This window comes from Myotis yumanensis, unplaced genomic scaffold (genome assembly GCF_028538775.1).
Source record: "Myotis yumanensis isolate MYYU_CA2020_CCGP unplaced genomic scaffold, mMyoYum1.0.hap1 SCAF_5, whole genome shotgun sequence".
In the NCBI taxonomy this organism is placed as follows: Eukaryota; Metazoa; Chordata; class Mammalia; order Chiroptera; family Vespertilionidae; genus Myotis; species Myotis yumanensis.
In genome coordinates this window covers 16563718-16580755 of record NW_027223756.1, presented here as the reverse complement: position 1 = coordinate 16580755, position 17038 = coordinate 16563718, and the positions used below count along the sequence as shown (strand labels likewise).

The 17038-nt window shown below is 40.2% G+C and overlaps 1 protein-coding gene across 1 annotated transcript in view; it reads left to right on the top strand.

Moving 5' to 3' along the window:
- SGCD (sarcoglycan delta) overlaps window positions 1–17038 on the top strand; it is a 315741-nt gene that overhangs the window by 237337 nt on the left and 61366 nt on the right. The window contains exon 6 of the mRNA XM_070414525.1: window positions 4562–4634. Within this exon, the coding sequence (XP_070270626.1) occupies window positions 4562–4634 (73 nt within the window). The remainder of the gene's footprint in view (window positions 1–4561; window positions 4635–17038) is intronic.

Here is a 17038-nt window from a genome sequence, read left to right as displayed (position 1 = left end):
CAACTTCCCAACCCTGTCACCTTTGAACTGTTTTCTACTGCTACTTCCCACTCTTATCTAGTTGGTTCCTAATGACTTAACAAATATCAGCAAAACTTCACTTTTCAGGGAAATTTACCTGCCAGACCAGGCTATGACCCCAAATTGTGTTTTCTTTTTTAATTGATTTTTTGGTGGAGAAAGAGAGAGGAACATCAATCAGCTGCCTCCTGCAAGCCCTCAACCAGGGGTCAAGCCTCCAACCCAGGCATGTGCCCTGACTGGGAATCAAACCAACAACCCTGTGGTACACTGGACGCCACCCAACCACCTGAGCCACACTGGCTAGGGCAATGACCCCAAGTTTTATACTTTCAAAGACATCTTTGATTTTCCTTTCAAGTTTTAATCGCCATTTGTTACTAATGTATATTTTCATTTATGAGATTACTAGAGGCCTAGTGCACGAAATTCGTGCACTGGGGGGGGGGGGTGTCCCTCAGCCTGGCCTGCGCCCTCTTGCAGTCCCAGAGCCCTCGGGGGATGTCCCACTGCCAGCTTAGGCCTGCCCCCCATGGAGGCAGGAGAGGCTCCCAGCACTGACCACCAGGGGGCAGCTCCTACGTTGAGCATCTGCCCTCTGGTGGTCAGTGCATGTCATGGTGACTGGTTGTTCTGACATTTGGTTGATTTGCATATTAGCCTTTTATTATATAGGATTACTCATTATTTAAATTTGTTGTACACTGCCAGAGTACACTACACTGTACTAGATTATGAGCTCCATATTCCTATGGCTCACCTCTAGAGCCCCCTGCTGGATTAATATTTCTTAAATAAATTGAATGTTGGGTATATCAATCCACCATGCCCTTCTCCTAGTCCTTTGGGTTCATCCAACCATATAATTTGGAGCATTGTAAAAGAGCAGGTCTGGAGGCCTTATAGTTTCTAATCCCCACCCCCACTTTGTATAATAAGTGGAGAAATAAGACTAGAAGGCAAATTGAGAAAAGTCACATAATGAGCTTATACAAAATCAGCACTAAAAATCAGGTTTTTGGTTTCTCAGTTCTCTGATATTTCAGAAAATCAAATCTTTCCCTTTTCCATTTTCTTATCTCCAATTTTTAGATTGATGTCTTTTCTCTGCTTATAATTTAATATTGGTAGAGAAATGTATTCTTATCTTATCAAGTAAAATATGGTTGTTATTAAGGGCTGTCATTCAGGTTATATCTACCCAAGCAACATGAATTAGATAACTTAATACACCTTGACTTCAAACATTGGTCATCAGATATTTTAACTCTGCATTTTAAACCTGTTGAGCATTTTGGTCCCACCATTTAAATCCAAAAATGATTTTTAGTCGCGTTAGTTAATACAGAAGCATTAATCATAATTATGCCAATATTAATGAATGTTCCTCAAGAAAGAATTTACCAGAGCAAACTCCATTAAGCTAGTTTAATTCCTTAATCAATTTTCTAAACAGTACACTTGAAACCATTTCTGAACTTTTTAGAAGTTTTCCTTAAAATTATTGTCTGTAAAATAATTTCTTCTGCATGTATAACAAAGGTTTGATCCATCATAAACTTTTCTATTTCCAAGTTTACTGATAATTTCAATCATTGCAATTTTTTTCTGTTGTGTCCAATTTCTGTCAAATCCAATTTCCCTGCACCAAATTATGCAGATATAAATGTTTTCTTTCAGTATTTAGTTCATAGCTATTTAGTGTTAAGCACTTTAGTGTTTACTATTTTTTATAAAGTTGAATTTCTCCATGTCATTTTTTTGAGTTTTAAAGAGTTATTATCAAGTTTTGTTGTTGTCCTTATAGTTAGTTTCATCTATAATAGATTTTGCTCTCTACCATTTCATCTCTTATAAGGTCTATTTTCTGCTTATTATTTCTATCAGTTAAATGCAGTTCGAAGTGGACAAAAATCTGTTTTCTTTTACTTTTTTCTTCCGTAAGCACTGGAAACATCTTTAGTGATTTCCTTTGATATTCCAGGATTGCTCTGTTTTCCTGGTAGGGAATGGAAATGGCTAAAGACAATCATGTTCTGATTAGATTGTGACTTTATGACATTTTAGATTGGGAGAGAAAACAATTTAGCTCTAACACTTCTCGTCCCAACTCTCATTTTATAGGAAACAGGAAAATCAAGGGCCAGAGAGTTTATCTGACTTGCCCAGCATCACAGAGAGAACTAGATGTTAAGTCTCCTGACATCCCAGGACACTTAGAGGGGAAAGCATGACCAAATTGAGCTTCACACTGAGTACACTTTCCCGAGAGGAGAAGCTGATTCTTTTGTTACTATGACAATGAAGTGCATTTGAGATTTTTTGAAGAGTTTGCCCCTACCTCTGCTACTAGGGGAAACAGAGCCATGGAGCTGATTCAAAACACTTTGGATAGATCCTGTCACAAGCTTTATAAGTTCCTGATGGATTGTGAAGAATTAAGTTATTGGGCAGAGAACTAGCTAATGGAAACACATTGATGAAATCATTTTTGAGGGACATTAAATGGAACTTAAAATAAAGCTGAAATGGCTTTATGGATTTTTCACTCAAACTGTTTATGAACATTTCTTGCTAGTAAATTATATTGTGTCAAAGAAGGAATAAGTAGGTATGGCTTTAATAGAAACCTTTTTGAAATAATAAAATGGAGAATAATTTATTATCCAAGAATAGGTAGAGAGGGTAGGATGGGGGAATTGATGCTGATGGATGCTTCTGGGAAAATGAAAAGCAGTGTGAAAATCAGAAACCTGTGATAGTACTTGAAAAGAAATGGTCTTTTTGAAAAGTATTAGTAACTCATTTCAGTGTACATAGAAACTTTTTTTAGAAGAGGGGTAACAGAGGAAAGTAGCAAGTATTACTTGAGGATATAAACATTGGTATTTGTCTGTCCATAAAAAGATGAGCAAGTAGAGAGTGACTTAATCTGCTGAAAAAGACAGTTTGTCATAGCAGTCAAGGTCATCTGTTCCCGAGCTGAAATAGCTCCATTTAAGTCCTGGTTCTCCCTCTTTGCTGTGTGACCTTAGGAAAATTTCCTAACTTCTCTGAGTCTCAGATTCTACATCTATATATATAAAAGTTTAAGCAACCTAATGAACTACCCACTGGTAGACCAGTCGCTATGCTGCACATTGACCACCAGAAGGCAGACGCTCAATGCAGGAGCTGTCCCCTGGTGATCAGTGCACTCCCACAGCCAACCTCCTGTGGTCCCTCCCCCCGGCCAGCTAGCCTGATCAGCCCTGATCGCTGGCCAGGCCAAGGGACCCCACCTGTGCACGAATTCGTGTACCAGGCCTCTTGTCCATAATAATAGATATTTATAGTCCTTATCTCACACAAAATATTTGCTTAGAATAATAGTTATTGTTCACCAGGATATTCTTTGAATGACTATATGTAACGTTAAGTCAAGTTATTATTTTCTGATTTTACTTACAATAGTCTTTTACTCATATCAGAAAGATGAAATATTTCCACAGTTGCTACAAAAGTAAAGAAATCAGTTCTTCCCCCTCGGCTCATCAGTATGCTAGGATAAATCTGGATTTGGAATGACAGCAGTTAATGGAGGATTTTTAGATACTATAACAATTGCAGGAGGATTCTAGAAATTCACGTGTGAATGCAAGATATTATTCTGCCCTTACAGCATCAAAGAACTATACCAAATGTATAAAAATAAACACCTTTGCCTCAAAGTACAGGATATTGCCTAGCTAAGTTTAATTGAAAAACTAATATCCACTGTAATTGTCTGTGATAAACTGAGGCTTAAATGATTTGAAGACACTCTGGGAGCAGACAAATCAGATAATCACAATCTTTATGGCTAGATAGGTTCAGCTGGCATTGACAAGTTGTGAAGATAAAGGCTTATAGCAAAGTCAACAGCTAAATGTCTAGACTGGGCTGGGGATCAATGTTAATACTCAAAGTGTAAAAGTGCTGAACTTCAAATGATCCCCCATAGTGTTGTGTTTAACTTCTCCAGATAATAATAGTGTAGAACTTTATTTACTGAAAAACTTCTGTCAAATTGTTATTAGGCAAATATCTCACATTCTTACGGTGCCTTCCACCATGTAGCATCCCTGCCACCGCATAGGCGTTGTGTTCTGTGGTCTGTGCCCTGGCTGCACTCTGAGGGCTTCAGTTGCTGTTTTTCCAAACATTTCCACTTGGGTGACTATGAATAGTTTATGAGGGACCAGAGTCAGACTGTGCCAATTCTAGGCATCTTTTTTAATTTTTTTTTTTTAAGCCGACATGGAATTTGCCTCATGGCCTCACTCTGATCTCAGCAGGAACACTTTCAAAAGAGCTTCCTTGTTTTTTCAAAGGCTGTTTGCATGAGTTGATTTAATGCTCTCCTATTACAGAGGCCGAAAGCCAGTGGCAAAAAAAAAAAAAAAAAAAAATATGTGTGTATTGAGTTGTGTTAAGGATTCACTGCATTTAGCTGGTTGTGCCCCCAGGTAACACATCCAGCAGTCTCCAACTTCTGTTTGCTTTTTTCTCTTGTTTACAGGAGCAGAGGGCACCGTGTTCCCTAAATCAATAGAAACACCTAACGTCAGGGCAGACCCCTTCAAGGAACTAAGGTAAGCTTCTGACTTTGCATTCATCGATTTAGCGTCTGTTTCCTTTCTCTGTGCCATGGGCTGATGATCCATTTTGAATCCGTGTAATGTAACAGCATCACAGCATGAATATGTAAACCGAGCGGCCGTTAGAAAGGACGAGAAGATAAACTGCAACCAGGAGAAAATGTTCTCTGAGGACCTAAGGTTGAGGGTTTGGAGGAAGAGGTTGTCCGCAGTGTCATTGTGAGGTTTAGGATTGATTGTTGCAGTGTGTGTTGCTTGCTGTATTTTGTGGTACCAAAAACCTACCCAGTTAGAGAACTCATCAGTAATCGGTGCTGATCAGCCCACAGTAGAGTGATATCTCTGAGAAACTGAGCTCTAAATGCAGTGCAGATTTTTATTTTCCCTGGAATGATATGGTTGTAGAACTACCTCCGTGGGTATTCCGTGTACTGGTTGGTGTTCGTCTTCAGGTGTCTATATGGGGGCTGCCTTTAGCAGAAAAGGATTCTACAGTGTTGTGTTCTTACCACCAATTGTGGAAAACCAAAAAGAACAATAGACATACAGACAGACAGCTAGATAAACAAACAGAAATAGAGAGGTGGCTTAAAAGCCATTCCTGCCGCCTAGCTACCATCCCCAACTTTCCAAAAGAAACACATAAAACATGGTATGATGACACAAATATAACTTTAATTTTTACTGTATACTTGTAGCCATGAAGGGGTCGGTGAATCCTGGCTGTCTTCATTTCCCGTAGTTCTTTTAACTAAAAGCAATCGTGGATCATCATAGCTAGCATGGAATAACTACTTCGGGAAGACATCAGCCGTGAGCAGCTGTACTTATACAATCTGCTGTTTCTCAGTGCAGTCAGCCCCAAGACCTGTGCTTTTCTGAAAACAGCCGTGGCCAGCTTGGATCTTGTTTCCTTAAACAGAAACATGTTCCCAGTCGGTAGAGACTATATCACCTCATTACAAAACCCACAGCCTGCTTGCAAAGCCTGTCCGTCTTTGTGAATATAGGGACATAAATTGGGCCAAGGGAAGAGGATAATAGGTGGGGAGAGAGAACCTTTCCTTAGCAACACCCCACCTAGAGTGGGCTGTATTTTTAAGATTACACACCACACTGAAAGATTTTATATTTTACTAGAATAATGGTTGTCATTGGGGCTTCCAGATGCCAGAAGTCACCTGAGTATCTGGAGCCTATGCTTCCTATTAGACACAAAAACTGGAATCTTCTAAGCAAATCCACCCAAGGAGGCCCGAGTTTTAGAAGAGAACTCATTCTCTGAGTGTAGTGAATCCTCAGGTCTATGATGTAAAAGCCCTTTCCAGACAAGCTAAGGGGTGGCCCGGGTCACTTTATTTTCACATCTTCCTTAGAAGTAGGGCTATTATTGTTATTATTATTATTATTTTACAGAGCTAGTCAATAATTAGTGCTGATCAGCTTAAAGATAAGTGTTGTCTAAAAGAAGCTGCACTCTCTATATAATACAGATTTGTCTCGATGGAACAAGCTCTCCATTACATGGAAGACTTGAGAAATGTAAGAGTTGCTGGATTTAGGCTCACTTTGCTTTAAACAGAAAAAGAAATGTTCTGTAGTTAAACACAAACCCAGCCCACACCAAACATAAAGACAACTCAGCCCACTTTAGAGATCAGACCCTGAAGGACATAGAACAGAGTATTTGCTCATAGAGTGCTGTCGACACACTTCTAGTCCTTGATATGCAACCTACGAGAAACCCTGGAACTCACCTTAAGTTAAACCTCCGCAGTCACAACGAAATTTCTAAGTTGGTACAACAAAATAAGGACTTCAGGTAGTTGCTTATTCTAAAATTATAGGCATATTCCATGGGGGCTAGAAATAAAATTGTCTGATAGGAAGCATACAACGATTTTAATATGCAATTTTAAAACTGGTGTTTTGTTGGCACCTGTTCAAATCATGGTGATGCTTGATAACCTGAACGGAGTGAGGAGCTTAGAATGTGATCATTTAGCCCCTTCATCCTTCTGGAAATTTTTTCCTGATGGCACATTGTGGGAGAATCTCTGACCAATTGAAAGGATGATGAAATGGGGTGGATTGATTAGTCTAAATCAGTTTCACATTTATCATCTAATGGTGCCACATTGTACTCTTTGCTATTGATTGGAATTGACCTTGGCTATTGAGTAGGCAGGTAATGAACTTGGTGACTGAGCTTCCTGGCCTCTGGCTTTACAGTTGGATCAGTTTTACTGACCCAGCACATGCAGGCTGGTGTGTCTTCTGGGCCTAGGAAAGTAGAGTCATCTAAGGGAGGTCCCTGGACTTGTACCAGCAGGTGGCACGGAGTGAACTGTCCAGGTGAAGCAGAAGCAGTGACTCCTGGACTCCTGGGTGGCAGCACGATGGAGAGAAAGAGCACTGAGTTGTGAGTCAGGGACCTATTGCAAACTCACAATGTGGTCTTGAGCTAATCTGAGAGCCCTGCTCGCTGTAAAAAGCCAGGTCACATCTAGCTCCAAACAGCTAATCCCTTTATAGTATTTTACCAGATAGATAGATAGATAGATAGATAGATAGATAGATAGATAGATAGATAGATAATAGATAGATAATAGATAGATATTGGCTGCCTTCTGCATGCCCCCTTCTGAGAATCGAGCCAAAAACCCGGGCATGTGACCTAACCAAGAATGGAACCAGTGACCTCTCAGTGCATGGAACAGTGCTCAACCAACTGAGCCGCACCAGTCAAGGCTATAGTGTTTTACTTTTTATTTTAAAATAAATTTAGATTTAAAGAAGAATTGCAAAATTCATACAGATTATCCCCATGTTCCTTTTAACTACTCATCTCTAATGTTAATATCTTACAGATCTATGATATATTGATCAAAACTAAGAAATTAATATTGTAGTCCTGTAAGATCTTATTTTACATAAGATTTGTTTAAAAGGATTCAAGTACCTGAGTGTCTTATAAATTAAAAAATACACAGAAAGGAGATTGCCCTGGCTGGGTGGTTCAGTTGGTTGGAGTGTTGTTCCATACACCAAAAGCTCACAGGTTTAGTTCCCAGTGAGGGCACATAACTAGGTTGTGGATTCTATTGCTGGTCGGAGTGCATAAAGAGGAGGCAACTGATCTATGTTTCTCTCTCACATCAATGTTTCTCTCTTTTCCTTCCTCTTTCTAAAAATTAATAAAAATATATCCTCAGGTGAGGATTTAAAAAAAAAAAAAAAAGAGGATGTAAACAAAACGTCATTTGTTGAGATGTGAATTATTGGATCTTTAAACCCCAATGCAGTTAAGTTGGAATGTTTTTAATAAGGGTTTTTAAAAATCATATTCTATACTCAGATGTTCTTGGTCTTACTTACTAATGGGAAACAAATTGAATTAAAAGACTACAGCTTATTTATACATAGACTGTCTTCTAAAATAAGCAAGCAAAACTTAAACATCCAACACGTCCCTCGCTTAATCCAATCAATCAAACGTAAGAAAACAGTATCTGTTTTAGAGACCTTCTCTGTTGGGATAACGTTTGTTTCCCCAAACCCCTACCTTGGCAGCTGGTAGGATTTGTTTGTTTTCTTATTTTTATTGTTGTCGTTGTTTGCTTGTTTGTTAATGAAAGGCAGATTTTAGGCCTCTGGCATTTTTTCCTAAAAGATCTCCAATCTCAGGGAACAGGCTGGTAGCTTCCTTTCTGCTAGAGTTTTGGTTTACTGCTTTTCTTTCCAGAGTTACTATAGTTACCGTATTGGCAGAGTTGGCTTAAGGTGTTTGTAAATAACCTAGGGTTGAGCTGCAAATCACAAAAAGAGGATTGTTTCTCTTCAGACAAATAATGAGCGTTAGTGAGGTCTGCACCCACCCCCCATCTGGGACAGTGTTTGTCGACCATTCTTCAGGGCAATTCTGAAATAAGGACATGTCACTCCAGATTCAAGACTATACTTAAAAATGTACCAGAACTATTCCTATCCTTAAAATAAAATTTAAAAAACTCACTTTGACTAGAAACTGACTTTAATAAATTCATGATTTTAGAATGTGACTATTTTAAATGTTCTCTTGTTCACTGCTTTTCTTTCTGGAGTCTGTATAAAGACAAATGGAAAACTCCCTGATCTCAGGTTGTGCATGATCTGAAACAGGTCCTGCATATATATTTTCTGTCAGAACAGAGGCAGCTACCTTTGAATGCCTACCTTGTTCTAAGCATTCTTTTCAACTGTGAAGTTTCCTTGTAGGATTCTGATCCTATAGGAACAAGAAATAGAATGTGAAATCCTATTTCCCACACATGTGTTAGGGCAAAGGAAAAGAATGAGAGAAGGTTGTATAGACCGCTGTACATATAGAACCAGCTCTGTTCCTCTGAATATAACTAAAAGCTTGGAAGGAACCACCACAGGGCAAGAAGCCAAGGGGTCTTTCTAAAAGAAGTCTGCATACAATTACATGGGGTGGTGACCTGATTTTCCATTTAATGTCAGAGCAGCAGCTGTTTACCAAGTATTTTTTGGTTTGTATTAGGAATCAATGCATGTGCTCAATTCTTGGGATGTAGATAAATGAGTACGCAAATAATTTATAGTGAAGGAGAATAAGACAGAAGTGAACCCTAAGGTGCCCTTTTCACCATGGGTCTTAGTAGTAGATAGATGAATATTTACCCTTCACTATCTGAGCTAGTTCCATCTTTCCCTTTGCTTTACTTATCAAAAGTTCTTATTTTTACAATTGTGATCAAGATTATATTTTAAAGATATTAATCTTACGTGTTCTGTTTTCGTCTCCTCTCTCTACATTATAATCTGCCATTAGAAGCCTGGGAAGGATAGAGAGCAGATAGCATGATGGGGATGATATGAGGCTAGGATGTAGAGGAAGTCCCATGCAGACAGGAAGAGGAAGTTGAAAACCCAACACTATTGGTCTCTAGTGAATTGTGGGAAGAAGAATATGGGAAATGTAGGGAAAGCAAGTTATGAAATAAATCGCCATAGTGACCTTTCTTCTCTGAGTCACAGAGGGAAGAGACTAACTAGATAGGAAAGTCAAAAGCAAAGGGCTCTAGGAAGCCAACTTGCAGGGTGGTCTCATCACCCCTGCATTGTCATGAGGCTGGAGAGAAAAAGAGGACCTGGGTCAGCACTTGAATCTCCTTTAACTCCTGGGGGATGGCTGGGGAAAGGGGGTTTGTGGAAGCATCTCTGTGGTGTTGTGTTGAGTAACTAATGGTGCAGACAGGCATGCTCCTGGGCAGGTTCCCTGCAGTGGGACTGAGGGCTTCACAGCAGACAGTCCACATGGAGTGGGAGACATGCCCAGACCTCAGTGTCCACCAGCACCTTTAAGACCTGACTCGGTGCTGAGTGAGCACAGAGAAAACTAGCCAGAACTCACTCACTGAGGACTTGAGCCTGGGTTGCTCGCCTGATGCCAATCAGAACAACATCTGTGGAATTGATTTACTTGTTAGTCACCACAAAGTCACAGAAATCCCCTTCCCCATATCCATTATGACATCCTAATGAGAGAGAGGAACATTTATCCTAATGAGGAAGTTGAAACTTTTTAATCACAGAGAAAATACCAGAGTAGAATAAATTTATTTTTCCCAACAATCCATATGGATAGAAGTTTGAGAGAAAAACTAAGTCAGGTAAGAACAATAAAGAAATACCATTTCCTCTCATGGAAGAGCGTGGTTTATAAATTGGCCAGTCTGCAATACAGGGTAGGATGCCAGTCACAAAGTGTCTTATGGGACTTTGCCAAGCTTCAAGGGCTGTGAGCCTTTCTCTCTGTGTCTTGTAAGGACCACCGAGTAATATAATCAAAAGGAAAAGGCACTTTCAGCATCCATTCTCAGGCACCTGCTATTGGTGACGTTCATTTCTCTTCAAGTCCTGAGTCAGCATTGATTGGGACTGTAGTTCTGATCACATGCTTTAAACATACTCCCAAAAGTGGTTCTAGAGTTTTAATCTTTTATACCAGCAAGATACTGGGGGAAATACCTTAATAATCAAAACATTCCACTGGCCTTCCTCAAAGCCATTACTACAGTATTTATGAAACCTTCAGCCATCAGCCATGTGCAGTGAGGCTCCTGATTGTCCCTTAGGGCGAACCCATTTTTATATGAATTTGAAAGAGGCAATGTGACACATTCTTGTTATCTAAGACAAGTGGCTTTTATTTAAAAATTAAAATTATATCTTTTAGATTAAATTTTTAATGTAAGGGCCTAAAATGTGTGTAAAAACATTATTCAAAAGATAAAACCATATTGGGGGGGTGGTAATAATTGCACTTCTTATTCATGTTGTCAGGGCAGGTGTGACATCAAAAATAAGTGCTAACCTCCCATCCATTCAGAGCAGAATGGGTGAGTGTGTATATTTGTTGAAATGTCTGGGCTGGGGCTACCTTCTGCCTCAAAGCTGAGCACAGAGACTTTATATTGTTTGTATCTTTATTAAAATGTCAGCTGCTGCCATTTATTATGTAAAATGTGTGATGTAGATTGTTGTATTATTCTTGAAAAACACACAATTGCTTTTAAATCTCCCATTCTTTCCCCTTAGTGGGATGGCCCTGCTGGGTGTGTAGACAGAAATCTTCCTTAATTACACCCTTCATGATCCTGGCTTTAAGCCAGCCTTGTTTTATTCCAATTATAACCTTTTCAAAACACAGAGTAATGAGAGTTTAGGGAAGCAAGCTGACTACAGTTTTTACCTGAAATAAGTTGAGAACTAGAAGTGATCCCTTTTTTAAAATCAGCCAGTGGATATCTTATTATTATTATTATTATTATTATTGATCCAGAATTTTCCATGGTTTGTTAGAATATAATATAAATGAGACTGAGACCATTAGATGTCAGAGAGAACCAAATAACCTGGCCTATTTCCTGGCCAAGTGGGGCCAACCATCACTCCTTTTTCTGCTGTTCTTCAATGGCTCCCACTGACATGAAGATAAAATTTCCAAACAAAGCACTCACCTGAAACCTGCAAGTGATGATCTGGTTCTACATGGTAGCCCCAGCCTCTCATCTCCTATTACTCTTTCCACTCCTTCCAACTTATTCTTATTTTTGTTTCTCCCTCTGCTCTCCTCTCTGTTTTCCAGTCCTTCCATTAAATTTTTAATTTCTCCTCTCAGATTTCAATTTCCAAATGTTCTTTATTCTATGGTGATTCCCTTCTCTAGCATCCTGTATTAGTTCCATGTATGGTCTACCCTTTCTTTACTTTTTGATACTTTCAAGTTTCTTTTGTTATCTATTATCATTATTATCATTATTATCATCACTAGTAGCCCTGTGCACGAATCCGTGCACCAGTAGGTCACTGCCGCTCTCCTGTAGCTCTCCGCCCACTGCCCTGCCCTCCTTTAGCTCGCTGCCCTGCCCTCCTGTAACTACCCCCCTACATCATAGCTTGTTGCCCTGCCCTCTCCTGTAGCTCTCTGCCTCCCACTTGCTTGCTGCCCTGCCCCCTCCTGTAGCTCTCTGCAGCCTGCTTGTATCTCGATGGCCCACCCTCCTGATCCGTGATCTGGTCATGACACCTCAGGGTGTAATGGCTAATTAACATATTCCTCTCATTATATAGGATTGTTATTATTATTCAGGTCTCTGGCTTTTTGACTGGGACTTTTTCAAATGGTTGGTGATTCATGGATGTCTATTCATCTTTGAGAGCTGAGTAGTAAGAATCTGTTGGAAAGTTTTGTTCACATGAATGGAGTTTGTTGATGGGGGGGTGCTTCCAGGTAGGATTATCAGGCTGGGATTTTTAGGTTGGTGACCCCAAATGTCCGAATTTGTAGGTCTTTTTTTCTCTCGGGCTGGACAGTTTTTCCAGAGAAGAGTCCTAACCCCTTGTTTGAGATGAACTTTGTGGCCAAGATATTCAGGTGGGGCCTAGGAGGTTTCATTCTTCAATATATAGTTTTTCACTTAATTTTCTGTTTCCAGTATTGCACTGCTACTTTCAGCTATCCTATCACAGAACTTAGAGTTCAAGTCTTCCGTAGTGTGTCTTAGTCTGTTTGGGCTGCTATAATAGACTGTGTGGCTTATAAACGACAGGAATTTATTTCTCCTACTCTGGAGGCTGGGAACTCCAAGGCACCAGCAGATTCAGTGTCTGGTGAGAGCACACAGCCTGGTTCATAGATGTCCATCTTCTTATTATGTCCTGATGTGGTAGAAGGGATAAGGAAGCTGTCTAGGGTCTCTTTTATAAGGGCACTAATCCCATTCATGAGGGCCCACCCTTGTGACCTAATCACCTTCTAAAGGCCCGTTTCCTAATACCATCACATTGGTATTAGGATATGAAGATATGAATGGGGATGGGAGCACAATATTTAGTTCATCACAGTGAGGGTGGCCTGATCACCTATGTAAATACAGTGGTGAAATGTCTAGGAGTCTGACAATCTCCCATGAAAACCTCAACCAGTCTTCCTAATTGCAGCCTCTCCAGACACTCCCAACCACATAGGTGCCTGTTGGCTCCCATTCCTGCACCAGTCAGGATTCTGCAGTTTGAATTAGCTTTTGGCTTTATTTTCACCAAACCCACAAGCTCTTAGAGTTCAGTTTTCTGTCATCTGCTAATGAAGCTCCTTTTTTGCTGTTTTCTTTGTAATTTCCAAAGCTTTGTCAACATCTTTCTTCTACTCTTGCTGCTTCTCTTTTACTTTATCCTTGTTGGTTTGAACCCTTTTTTGGTTCATTTAGTCACTGCATTAGATCTTCAGGAAGGAGCAGGGGCAGAGTATGTGTGGAGTTCGCTATTGAATTGGGAGTCCTCTCTCCTCAACTTGTAGGTTTCAACCATTCAACTTTTTCTTTGTTTCCTCTAGAATGCCTTTGAGCCTCCACTTAGAGCCTTGCTATTCCCTTTTCTTGAAACATTCTTCTCTGCTCTTTTTCTGAATAATCCTATTTTATTTTTCACCTCTCAACTTGAACTTTACTTCCTAAGAAAATCCTTTCTGGCATATCCTTAGGCTCATTATGGTCTGCCTGCTACAAACACACAACCCCTACACTTCACTTTTAGATTCACTGGCTAGATGTCTTCTACATTTACCATTGCCCACAAGGGGGTTTAGGTTAAATGGTTCATTACAAAGTCCATTTTCCCCAAAAGCATGGGTGGGGGAACAAGAGTAAAGGAGAGCTGTCAAAGTTTCCTGGAGTCCATACTCTTGTCTAAGCACTGATGAGTCATATGTCTTTTGTTTCTATTCATACTAAGTCATTTTCAAAAGGGAAGCATTTATTCATCTTTCTTTTACAATCAGTCTCAAAACTTTAGACTCCTTTTTTTATCCACGGGTGTGCACTAGTCACACTTCAGCAGAGCTTTGCTTTACTTGGGGCCTCTAGCCTGCCGTCCCTATTCATTTTCTCCACCATAATAATTCCTAGAGGAATGCCAAGTCCCCTTTCACCCAATTATACACTTCATCCCCATACCCTATTCACAAAGGGAGAGGAGTTTTCAGTTCTTTTGATTTTTTTTCTTCAAAAATGCCACCTGCCTCATTAATGACAATTTTCCTTGCCTACCATCTGAGCGCAGGCACACTCGCTCTGGAATAACAAAGCACAGAGGAATTTGAGTCCTTGAACAACTGAGTGCCATACCCCTAACCTTGAATAGGAAATAGATGCTAATAAATTCAAGGTCTTAAAATTATGAATTATAGTCATTTCACACTTAGTGGCAGCTTCATGCTGAAGAGATAGCTTAAAACTTAATTACAATGCTTGTCCCTTCATTAAATACAGATGACATGCCTCCGATAGATATTTTGCAATGACAACTGAGGAGAGGAGTTGAGAAACTCATTAGTTTTTCATGATGGAGAATATCGACTGGGTACTGATTAAAGGAAAGTGTTTACACCCCTTTTAACATGATGCATCTGTCTATTAGTTCATGGCGCTCCCTGTGGTCCTCGGGGAAAGCTCTTTGGGAAATGAAGAAAATGCCTCTTAGTCTTTGAAGGCAAACATGTTGTAGAAAATGTGCATGATGAGTGGGATTGGAATGGAAAGCAGGAGGCGTTGAACTTCTGACTGCCTGCCCCTACAAATGACCGGGCTGCACTTTGAGGACCATTTGCGAGACACGTAGCCATAATGGGTTGGACACATCCCCATCTCAGTGCTTGAAGAGCTATTACAGTACAACATTCAGCACTTCAGTGGCTCATTCTAAAGCTAGAAGTCAGTTCTTAGGGAATGATGTATGGAGGAAGCCAAATGTACAATCCCCCTCTCTTTGTGCAAGTTATGATATTCTTACAAAAAGGAAATTTTCTCTTTATTCTCTGTGCCTAGAATGGAAAAGGTGCGAGGGTGGAGAACCAAAAGTGAGATAGTGTAACATAAGAAAGCAGTTTCTAATTGTCTGAAGTGGTCAATTATCTCCCTTGATAGTCATGAGCTTCCCGTCACTGAGATGCCTGGTAAAGGGGACTGTCATTTCAAGACTACTATGGCGGTGTGCCAGGCATCAGAAAGAAGGAAGACTTTAACTAAATGACCTTTCAGATTCGCTGTAATATGACGATTCTAAGACTCAGGCTTCAAAGTACTACTCACAGATACAGTTTTACCAGAGACCCCTCATTAAGTTTAAATTCCTTGAAAAGGCTCTATTCGTTGAGTGGTTGAAGAACAGAATCTGTGAGCAGCATTGATTGATTCCTTTTTATATTTCTGTGCACTGGGGGTGTTTGGGGAACAATTGAATTTCTTACAATGCTTTGTAAATTTCAAAGCATTTTTATGAAACTCCCTCAAAAACTCCCGCAAGTGGGACAAGAGGGATTGACTCTGTTCTCATTGTACGATGAGGAGACTAAGGGTGAATATGTGACCAAAGGAACAGTCCCTGTCCTTGTGAGCTCAGTTGAGATTTTGAGGTTTGGGTCTGCAGACAGAATCTCTGACACAGGCTACAGCCCGGAGTGAAGGTTAGATGCAGAGAGAGCTCTTGGCCACACTGCTGACCTGGGATCCTGCTTTCGCCACCTGCTAGGCCAGTGATGGCGAACCTTTTGAGCTCGGCGTGTCAGCATTTTGAAAAACCCTAACTTAACTCTGGTGCCGTGTCACATATAGAAATGTTTTGATCTTTGCAACCATAGTAAAACAAAGATTTATATTTTTGATATTTATTTTATATATTTAAATGCCATTTAACAAAGAAAAATCAACCAAAAAAATGAGTTCGCGCGTCACCTCTGACACGTGTGTCATAGGTTCGCCATCACTGTGCTAGGGTGTGAGTCTGGCAAGGTTTTCAAACCTCTTTCTGTTTCTATTCCTCATTTGGAACAAGATGTTAAGAACAGCACCAACCTCAGAAGGACTTGTGAGAACTGAATGTCATGGCATATAGGAGCTATCTCAAGCATTTCCTAGAATTTGGGGTTTTGTTGTTGAAGCAACAGATTAGTACTCACTCCAGATTATGGCCAAAACGAATCTGTCCTGGTGATTGGGTAGTTTTGTTCTATCATATTTCTCATAGGTAATGGTCAGCAACAGGTTACTAGCCTATTTTGTACAAGTCAATATAATTGAGACAGCAATAAAACAAGTGTGAGCCAATTAATTGGCCCAATATCAAAAGTGAACTTTATCCCAGCTTTTGAAATTCTCTAATTGCAGAGGCATTTGTCGTCTGTGTGAGACATGAGAGAGGCAAACCTTATTGTCCTAAGGAGAGAAAAAATGGGAGACTTTAACACTCCACAAAGAAAGGTAGAGCGGTGATCGGTGATCCCTGTGGTTTTATGAATGAAAAAATGAGTGTTTTAAGCTCTCCTGCCACAAAGAGCTTCTGAACTTCTGAATTGCAGTATGGTGAGGGATGGAGGTGGGAGCTTATTTTAAAAAAGGAAAAGTATAGCATTTAAGTATCAGATGCTCTAAAATCAACTAACTCAGACATGATAGAGACTGAAATAATGTCCCTCCTGGCTCCTCAGCCATTCATAGGCGGGAGATGGAGGCTAGGTGCGCTTCCCTGGAAGACCAGACTCCACTGGAAGTCCAGGAACCAGAGCCCTGCCCGGGTGCCTGGGATCCCGGCTGCTGACTGCTGTGGGGAATCAGTGGCTCTCTCGCAACCTCAGCAGGAAAATGAAATCACACATGAAACTCAAATGAGGTTGGGGGTTTTTTTTTGAAAAAAAGAAGTTCACATTGACATTTTTTGTATCATCCTAGAAATTGCTCATTCATTTTCATGTGTCCATAAAGGTTTTGATCCTCCGTTAAAGTGCACCCTTATGAGTTTTGGTGTTTTCTTCCCCTGAAGGCCACAGTGGGTACCTGGTT